Source organism: Leptonotus elevatus, chromosome 16, assembly GCF_054856555.1.
Source record: "Leptonotus elevatus isolate MCC_2025b chromosome 16, RoL_Lele_1.0, whole genome shotgun sequence".
NCBI lineage: Eukaryota > Metazoa > Chordata > Actinopteri > Syngnathiformes > Syngnathidae > Leptonotus > Leptonotus elevatus.
Window position 1 is genome coordinate 12,525,888 of NC_141254.1, and position 9,849 is coordinate 12,535,736.

Here is a 9,849-nt window from a genome sequence, read left to right on the forward strand (position 1 = left end):
GACTTGGCCAGCCGCGGCGAGGACGACTTGGCTAGCTGTGTGACGAAGACTTGACACACATAACATAGGGAACGCTCCCCCACCGACTGGACAAACACATCAGACTGAATACAGCAACACTAATGAGACACACCTGGGGAAGGAAAGACACACAGTTGGACATGGTCAGACATAACGAGACAAGGGAAGAAACCAGGAACACGACAAAAAACCACAACCACAAACAAAAACAACAAGAACACCCATAACAAACACAAACCCAACCCCCACAGAACCGAAAACATGACAGCGGGTGGCTTAAAATTTGTGATGCGGTAAAAAGTGTAAAAGATGAACCTTGATGCATGCGGCTGCAGTTCACAGTAGTCAAATAATCAATTTGCTTGGTTGTTTAATTTCTCGCTTGGTGAGCTGGTGCGCATATACAAGCAATTAAAAAGCCACTCTTCCCTAATATGTCCCCTTTAAGTTGTAAATGTTTATAATCACATCGTTTTAATGATGTCATGAAATGTAATCTAATGCCTGTCTGACTTCTGGATTCTTTTTCTTGTCTCTTTGAGCCACCACCGAGGGGAGGCTGGATGTTAGTGTGTGGGGGAGGTTCAACAGTGCGATGGTCAGCTGTCATATGGGGAGGGCCTTCCTGCTGGATTCCATTGCAATGCTACGTCTGCCCCAAATAGATGTTCTGGTAACTTCCACAAGTGTGTGGAGGGGAGTGGAAAAAGGAGGGGTGGTGTCAGCGCTCGTATAAATACGAGGTGGCCAGCATGTTGGCCCAACATTATCAGACAGGTCAAAGTGCGCCAGCAGCTTTTCTTCATCATGGCAGAGAGACGTATTCCTTTCACCATGCTCCGCACCCCGAGCTGGGACCCCTTCCGCGACTGGTACCCCACCGCCCGCATCTTCGACCAGACCTTCGGCATGCCCGCCACGGGGGAAGACTTGGCTTCGTACCCCTGCACCCACTGGCCCGGCTACATGCGGCCCTCCGTGATGGCCCCCGAGATGGGCGCCATGATGCCTCACACCCCCATGATGTACCCGGGCGCAGTGATGGCCCAGCAGGCTCGCGCCCTGTCCCGTCAGATGAGCACGGGTATGTCGGAGATCAAGCAGACCCAGGACAACTGGAAAGTGTCTCTGGATGTGAACCACTTCTCGCCTGAAGAGCTGGTGATCAAGACTAAAGATGGGGTGGTGGAAATCACTGGTAAGCTCTCAATTAACTTTTATGAATTACTATGAAATGACTGTATCAATGAACTAAAAGATACCACCATATCTGTATTAGGTTAACATTTTTCCACATTTATGATGACAAGAGTATGAAAAACCAGGGGTGGGGGCAGGAAACAATTTTATTGTTCATTTTATTCTACATTTAGAACGGATATAACGTGTGATTAATTTGCGATTAATCATGAGTTAATTATTGAAGTCATGCGATTAATTGCGATTTTAAAAATGTAATCGACTGACATATATATATATATATATATATATATATATATATTAGGGGTGTACTGATAACTGTTTTGAATTAACTGAATTGAACCGTTCCATTTTAAAATGAATCATCCTGGAAATCGTAGATACACACCGGGTATATAATTGGTATAAATCGGTTTGATGTTGCTGATAATTTGTTGCATTTGAGTCTCATCAACTTGCCTAATTTGGGTTTTGGCGAGCTTTTACATATTACAGCAGCTGTAAGATTTGACTTGGAATAGCATTCCAACCGTTCCACTTGAAAATGTACAGTTCTTGAATCGTGTCGTACCCTATGTGTCGAATCACCTTTTATTGGAGACATTAATTTTTTTAAGGAAATGCCATATTTTCAGTATTGGCAATATCAATCACATGTCTAATAAAAACAAGAAACTCAATGCCTCATACCGTCTCGAATTGAACCGTACCGCATCGAATTGAATCATAAACCCACTGAATCGAACCGAATCGAGCCGTCCTTGAATTTTATCGCACCCCATTTATTGGAGAGATAGACATCCCTTCATGTGTGTGGAAAGACAGAATCATTAGATTCATTAGATTGTGCAGGTGTACCGGACCCCCCCCCCCCAAAAAAAAAATCTATGCTTCTCATATCTGCTTAACTGTTCTGGAAACTTGCAGTTACATAATACCTTGGAATAATGCAGTGCTGTTTTCCAGTGAGGTAGTGGGCGTTGGCTTTTTTGGATCAAAGCCAGCTGTTACAAAAACAATTGAGCGTGTGGGAGCGGATGACTTCCCTATCGCTGACGTGGTGCTTTCACAATTTCGAATGCAATTCGCAAAGTATCACGCTCACCGGGTGTCACCGTATTGGTTAGGGTTCAAAGACAGCTGGAGCTTTTCCAGGCCGGCAGCTGACACACTGCACATAGTCGGGGCATTAAAGATAAACAAAGCCGCAGTGGAATTTGCCGCCGTCCGTTCGCTTATGTCAAAGCAAACAAAAGACGATCTGCTTCGGTGTCAACCATCAGCAAATATATCGAAATGCGATCGCTATCTTTGTACTTACCCAATCCGTATAAGGTGTTGCAATAAATCCGCTGCACAGTAGTTTGGAAACAGAGAGAGAAAAAAATCAAATATATATTTTATTTAGTATTCAACGAGCACTGAAAGCAAACTAAAGAAACTAGCATCATTTGGTTAGCCTGCTTTAATATGTTCATTCAAGTCAATACGTTGTTGTGCCACAAACTAAAAACTCAACTTTTGAGATCTGTATGGTGTAATGAACATGATAAATTCAAAATGTAAACATGTTTCATGTTATAGTTTGGCTTCTTCAACAAAACAAAGCAATTGAGTCGGTTCAGGTAATTATCGTTGTCCTTTTTGTGTCTTACAAATCAAAGCTAGCTAGCTAGATAGCTAGCTATGTGACGACACTTCGCTTCTTTATAACTATATAACAAATAAATAAATAAGGCCAAGTGTTTAAAACTGAACTTTTTTGTCTTCATTTATCTGTTCTGTGCGGCTATATATCCCAACAGATATATATTCAGTTTCAACAACGGTGGTTTATCAGCTGTTCTGCTGTGTAGCTAAAGTTAGCTAATATTGTAACGTGAGTACTTTTGAGCTCTTTTCAAGTCAAGTCAAGTTTATTTATACAGCCCTTAATCACAAAAGAGTCTCAACGTGCTTCACATGCCCACAGTTGACAAATAAGCCACACAAAACATTAACAGAAAACAACATTGGAGACACATTTCACATATTTATAATGTGTGCTAAAGTTTATAGATGTTATTCTATTTGGGGGAAACAATTTTTGATGACTCTTTTTGTCCATAGGCAAACACGAGGAGCGTAAAGACGAACATGGTTTTGTGTCCAGATGTTTCACCAGAAAATATACGTAAGTAGCTGAGGCATCCACGCCTTTTTGAAACTTGGGTACAGAATGATGAATGCTCAAGGAAATCAGTTTATGAAATAACAAAGTTGCTCAAATTATCTTAGGACTGGGGGTAAGTAAACTCATTGGTGACACGACACGAATATGTAACACTAACATGATCTTTGAACTACAGCAGTTTGCTTGGAATTTTTTTCCCCCCTTTAATATAAATTTGGAATCATGATGTGGAACTTGTTTTGCCTTTTAGTTCCTGTGCAAAAAGCATATTCAAAATAAAGTGCTGTTTTTGAAACCCCCGGACCAAAATGTTTGAAAACGTGGAACGACAGCACTTGCCCTCATTTTAACATTGGATTTGCTGCCATCTAGAGGCCACATTGAAAACTGAACATCTCTTAATCAAATGACAGCACAATTTAGGCACTATTTTTAGAACGTTATTATTATTAACAGCAAATTTTTAAGTTGGTCACAAAGAGACATGATTGAAAAGGTGGGTGCTCAAGAGCTTTTTGGCATTTTAAATAATATTTAAAAACAACTTTTTTACAGCTACAGTTTAAAAAAAAATCCTCAGAAAATTTGTAAATTACACAAAAATGTGCATGTTTTTGTATTTTGTGTCTGCATTACATTAAATTTTGAGTGGGAGGGGCAAATACATCATTTAATTATCAGTGATGCTTTTGGTGAACACTTTCAAAATAACATACTATTCTATACCTTAATAATGTTACCCTGCAGCCTCCCCTCAAGCGCCAACGTGGAAAAGGTCACCTCCTCGCTGTCTCCTGATGGCGTGTTGACGGTGGAGGCCCCACTCGCCAAGCCGGCCATCGGGGCCGCAGAGACCTCGATACCCGTCACCGTGGACACCAAAAGCGGCGTGGTGAAGAAATAGGAGGCTTTCGATCAAGATGTCATGGCCGAACGTTGGTGCGACGTTGACCTTTGCATCTGTGCTGAGCTAAGCCAAGCCGAGAGCACCTTGACTGCATGCGTACGTTTTCACTTTGCACTGTAATTGTTCTCCTCGCTCACATTCTTTTGTTCTCTCTTTCTGCTGAGCACATCCCCTTTCACGCTGGAGTAAAAGTCTCCAGAGAGCATGCACGTCACAATCCCGAAATGCAGAACAAGACTGCAAATAGACCGGTTTCATCCTCAGTTGATTTTTGGAATGTCAACAGAGAATAAAAGATAAAATGGCATAAACAGTGTCACTCTGTGTCATTTCTATCTTTGACTATGACTACATCTTAACTCATTCACTGCCATTGACGGCTATGGACGTCCAAAATTCGTTTGAACTATTTTTATTAGTTTAACATTTTTTTTCCACTTTTGTTAAGAGTATGAAAACCTAGAAAAAAAATTGTGTACATTTAGAAAAGAAAAAATATATATATATATATTAATCGCGATCGTGAAAATTAGGGGTGTCAGGTGATTACAAATTGTAATCGTAGTTAATCGCATGACTAGTTAAATACAAAATTCTAGGTTTTCATACTCTTGTTAACAAGTGGGAAAAAAATGTTAAACTAATAGAAATAGTTCAAATGAATTTTTGACGTCTATAGCCGTCAGTGGCAGTGAATGATTTGAATATTTTTGTGTATTTTTGGTAACTATAGGGAAAGTGTATTGTCAGACCGTCATCAGTCACGTTTGTTACTTTGAATCTTTCATCACCTGCAATCATGAGTGGGGATCCTGGTTCAAGCTGCGATGTCCTTGAGCAATGCATTATTCTCCTTTTTAAGAGTTTTTTGTTATTCCATGTACAATGTTTGCTTCTTTTTCTTTTTCTTTTTATTTTTTTTTAATTCTGTTTGAGTACATCCTGCACTCGGTTCCTCCATAGCAAACCACCACACAAACCCTCGAATTCTGACAACTGCGACCGGTACAGTATGTTCCTTTTATCTGTTATGGGTCATTTTGGTGACATCTTAATCAAACCTTTATTGTTGAAGCTGAACTATAACCAGATCACTTTATGTAGATTATAGAAATATTACATACATTTTATATCCCTATAGTGTATCCGTCAATGAAAAATAAAAAACCGTCCAAAAAATGGTGCTCAAAATTCACATTGTGTTTCAAATTAACTCATTCACTGCCATTGACTGCTATAGACGTCAAAAATTCATTTGAGCTATTTCTATTAGTTTAACATTTTTTCCCCCTTTTGTTAACAAGAGTATGAAAACCTAGATTGTTTTTTATTGTATTAGAACAGATTTAAAATTTGTGATTAATCTAGTGAAGTCATGCGATTAATTACGATCAAAAGTTGTAATCACCTGATGCCCCTAATTTAAAAAAAATATTTTTCTTAAAAAAAATAATATATATATATATATATATATTTAATTTTTAAATATTCGCATGACTTCAATAGTTAACTCACGATTAATAACAAATTTAATATCGTTTTAAATGCAAAAAAAATATTCTAGGCTTTCATACTCTTAACAAAAATGGAGAGAAAAAAATGTAACTAATAGAAATAGTTCAAATAAATTTTTGACGTCTGTTGCTGTCAATGGCAGTGAATGAGTTAAGATTATTTCATTCACAAATGTATAGCGTTATTTTTCACACATATGTAGCTAACACATACGCTCATGCGTCAGCTATCGGTCGTCATGGCAACAGAGCTGCAATTTCTCCAAAGAACTGCAGGCTATCACAAAATGCATTTAAATGGTGGATTGAAAAGCCTTGAAGACTATTGATTGAAAAGACAACCTGCCTGGGAGCTTCTAACAATGGTGATTTTGAATAAGTATACATTTTGCCATATGCATTTAGTTTTCTTGTAATGTGGCGAGCTTTGACTGGACAAGCCGAAAGTCACACAATAATTAAGATATTAACGTAGTTGATATTTTCATTTGTAGTAATGGGTTTTGCTGCATATTTGAAGCTAACCCTTTCTCACTTCCATATTTTCTGTCATTCATGTTTGGAGGGCTCATTGTGCCAGCGTGAAGAGTTGGAGGTCATCCAGTGCAGACGAATCATCTGTCAGAGGCGGATCAAGTGAAAGATGTATCAGCACAACTGGCGATGGAGTCGCACGCTGCGTGCTTCCTCTTCCTCCTCTCTGACTGTGTTCATGTTGCGTGCCAGCCCACTAATGCACATACTAACCCCACTCTTGACTCCGAAGCTGCAGGCCAGCGCTATTTTTAGAGTTCTCTGCTATGCACTCAGCCTCCAGCATGTTGTATAGTTACACAGGGCAGATAACACATGAATCACTGCCTCTGTACTTTCATTTTATCTTTATTTAGGCTTTGGATTTATAGGACAGTACGTAGCCTACTGTCAGTAGGGAAAATGCTAACACAACTACTGTAGTGTATAGTGAGAATTGCATTCTGTATTGTATGGTAGCCTATGGTCTATTTAACTCATTTACTGCCATTGACGGCTATAGATGTCAAAAATTCATTTGAACTATTTCTATTAGTTTTACTTTTTTTCCCCCACTTTTGTTAACAAGAGTATGAAAACCTAAAAAAAAGTTTTTATTGTACATTTAGAACAGATATAAAATTTGTGATTAATCTTGAGTTAACTATTGAAATCATGCGATTAATTACAATTAAAAACTTTTAATCGCCTGACGACCTAATTTTTAATAATATATATTTTTTATATTTAAAAAAAGAAAAGATTATTAAAAATTAGGGCATCAGGCGATTACATTTTTTAATTGTAATTAATCACATGACTTCAATAGTTAACTCACAATTAATCACAAATTAGATGTCTGGTCTAAATGTACAATATTTTTTTCCCTAAAGTGGAAAAATGTTAAACTAATAGAAATAGTTCAAATGAATTTTTGACGTCTAATGGCAGTAAATGAGTTAATAATAATAATAATTATAATTATATATTTTTTAAAGCCATTTAAACAGAACGTTAAGTTAAAAAAAATGTTCTATGCCAACCTCACTACTAACACATCATTCTGATTATGTATTTGTGGAATATGAATTAAAGCCACCCATTTTTTAAAATCTATCTTAGAGGCAGCCATTTTGCCACTTGTCGACTGAAAATGACATCACAGTGTCGGAGATCTCGGGTAACGACCAATCATAGCGCACCTGTTGTCTTGGTTTGATCATGTGACATTTGCAAGCTGAACTGATTGGTTGTTACCCGAGCAACTGAAAGGGGAGGAAATAATCTTGATATTCCTCGTGTTAAAGGATAGAATTGCACAAAATTCATACAATAAAAAAACTAATTTGAAGGCAGAAATTATACGAGTGCAGTCAATATGGAACACACATTTTTTGTTGTTGCAAGAATGTGTAAGAAGGAATCATTTTAGGGAATAACAACCCACAGCTCGTGTGGTGAAATGCCCTGCTGTCTCCAGAGCACTTAGCATTTCCTCTTTTTCCTGTGAGTCACCTCTTCCTTCCACTTAAACGCAGGCATAAATGATTCACGCGAGTTCCCATTAAACCAGTAGCTCTCATGCCTTCAAACTAGGGAAGTGCCTCACGTGAAGAAGCAATAGCCGGATTCTTCTAAAAACCTCACCATTCCTTCCTCTCTCCGATTGGCTTTTGCATGTGCCTGTAGTATTTTCTCTCTCTCTCCATTTCAAATAGTTAACAAATATTTTTCAGTAGATGCTTACACAGGAGCGTTACTACTTCAGATGGAAACAATTGGGGGTGACACCTGGTGGCGATTTTTATTTGCACTTTTCTACTTGGAATAATTGGAGATATCTAGTGATTATATGGGATGATAGGAACAAGTAAAATGCAAGCTACTTTAAAAGCTGCTGTTGATTTGGGATTCCTACCTCATATTTATGAACTGGAAAGCTTTCAGTTGGAATTTGGAAAATCCATGAAAATGTCAGAATCATTAGTCTTAATTTGCCTAGCAACAAATTCGGATTGGCTAATGCAATCACCTAAGAGCTGAGGTCGTCCAATGGAAGGCCGAGTCTTGATTAGCTTCCAACCAGTTAGCTTTGAACAGCTGTGTTGATCAATTTCAGGAAGAAGTCGGAAACGCTTATTTTCCTTGTTTGTTTCAATTCATTAAGAGCAGTAATGGATACATGTGGCTGTTTGTTTTTTATTTATTTTTATTACTCACCTCCGTAGAACTGAAGAAATATGAAAAGTCACCTTTGTGGTTGATTTCCTCCATCTACTCTTCATCCAGTTTAAAGGTCAGATCATCCATTAACTTGGTTCATAACTTCAAAATGAGTTTACATTTGGTTAATTTGTTATCATTTGCAGGTGTTCACAGTAAAAAATAATTTAGATCAGATACATTCCTGAACAGGATTGTTCAAGTGAGGCATAACCCTTCCTCTTAATGTTTCATTACTACTTTGTAAATTTTGTTTCTAAATGTGATGGACACTTCAAATTTGGAGGTTTATATATTCTGATTGACACATTGGATTGTGATATTTCCTGAGACTCTAGTCAAATAAGGTACCAGTATAATAATAAATGTGGATCACGTTTGCTCTTATAAGTGTTTTTGAGTAGTCACGCATGGTGACTTGCTTTTTACCATCACTCTTCTTTAATATTAAACATTGCTTGTTTACATCTTGCTTTGATATGTATTTTAATTAAATTCCTGCTGATTAAAAAATCTAATTAAATGATAAAATTCCCCAGAAAGTTTTAGGATGAATAACGGCAGGAAATTCATATAGTATTTCTCATTGGCCCTACCTGCAGTCATATTGTACAAAGTGTACATTCAATTATCCAATTTGACTGTAGGAAAAGTTATTGTTGAATTGCGTGATGGTAGAAGTCCACATGACTTTATTTTGGTCTTTAATCGTGGTTTCCCAAAAAATTGATGAGGACGATCATCTGCAAAAGCAAATACATAGCCCGTATTCCACTGAGAGGCGGACATTTGCGACTCTAGTGAGTGTTGATTTCACGTCAGGGTTCGCTTTTTCCTAAACGTTCTCTAAACGTTCTGTATCCCACTGAGGGGTGAATGTTTGCGAGTGTCGGCGAAGGAATGCGCACTCCCGTCAGGGTTGGCGAACATTCGCCTAGAGTTTTAATATTTGTTCTTGTCTCAAGGAAATTGTTAATAAAAAAAATTCAAGGCCAGAAAAGAACATTTAAACTGTTTGGAGAAAGTTGCGCAAAAGCTGATGCAAAATCAACATTTGCTAGCGTAGCAAACGTTCACCCCTCAGTGGGATACGGGATGAAATGCTCAGCATAGTGTAAACGCAAGATATATTCTGTGCTTGGCGAGGAATTGACCTAAAGTAGGCACGACCCGTGTTTGCACTATGCTCGGGAATTGGAATATGAATATTCTGTAATCACTGATTTTATGAGACCACTTTGTACGCGTCAATGTCAAATGTCACAAACCTTACCAAGAATTGCATGTCACCATAGTAA

General features: G+C 38.0%; 1 protein-coding gene across 1 annotated transcript; it reads left to right on the forward strand.

Moving 5' to 3' along the window:
• Nucleotides 1-768: 768 nt before the first annotated feature.
• Nucleotides 769-4,612, forward strand: hspb1 (heat shock protein family B (small) member 1). The gene is made up of 3 exons (XM_086097958.1): nt 769-1,219; nt 3,331-3,394; nt 4,142-4,612. Exons 1-3 carry the CDS (start codon nt 829-831, stop codon nt 4,296-4,298), a joined length of 612 nt encoding a protein of 203 aa, XP_085954084.1. The 5' UTR covers nt 769-828; the 3' UTR covers nt 4,299-4,612.
• The last annotated feature ends 5,237 nt before the right edge of the window (nt 4,613-9,849 follow it).

What these genes read in the sequence shown, in the direction of transcription:
- hspb1 (XM_086097958.1), top strand. Translation starts at nt 829, where the DNA reads ATGGCAGAGAGACGTATTCCTTTCACCATGCTCCGCACCCCGAGCTGG. An exon ending in TGGGGTGGTGGAAATCACTG is followed by an intron (nt 1,220 to 3,330) that starts GTAAGCTCTCAA and finishes TTTTGTCCATAG; the next exon opens with GCAAACACGAGGAGCGTAAA. An exon ending in TGTTTCACCAGAAAATATAC is followed by an intron (nt 3,395 to 4,141) that starts GTAAGTAGCTGA and finishes GTTACCCTGCAG; the next exon opens with CCTCCCCTCAAGCGCCAACG.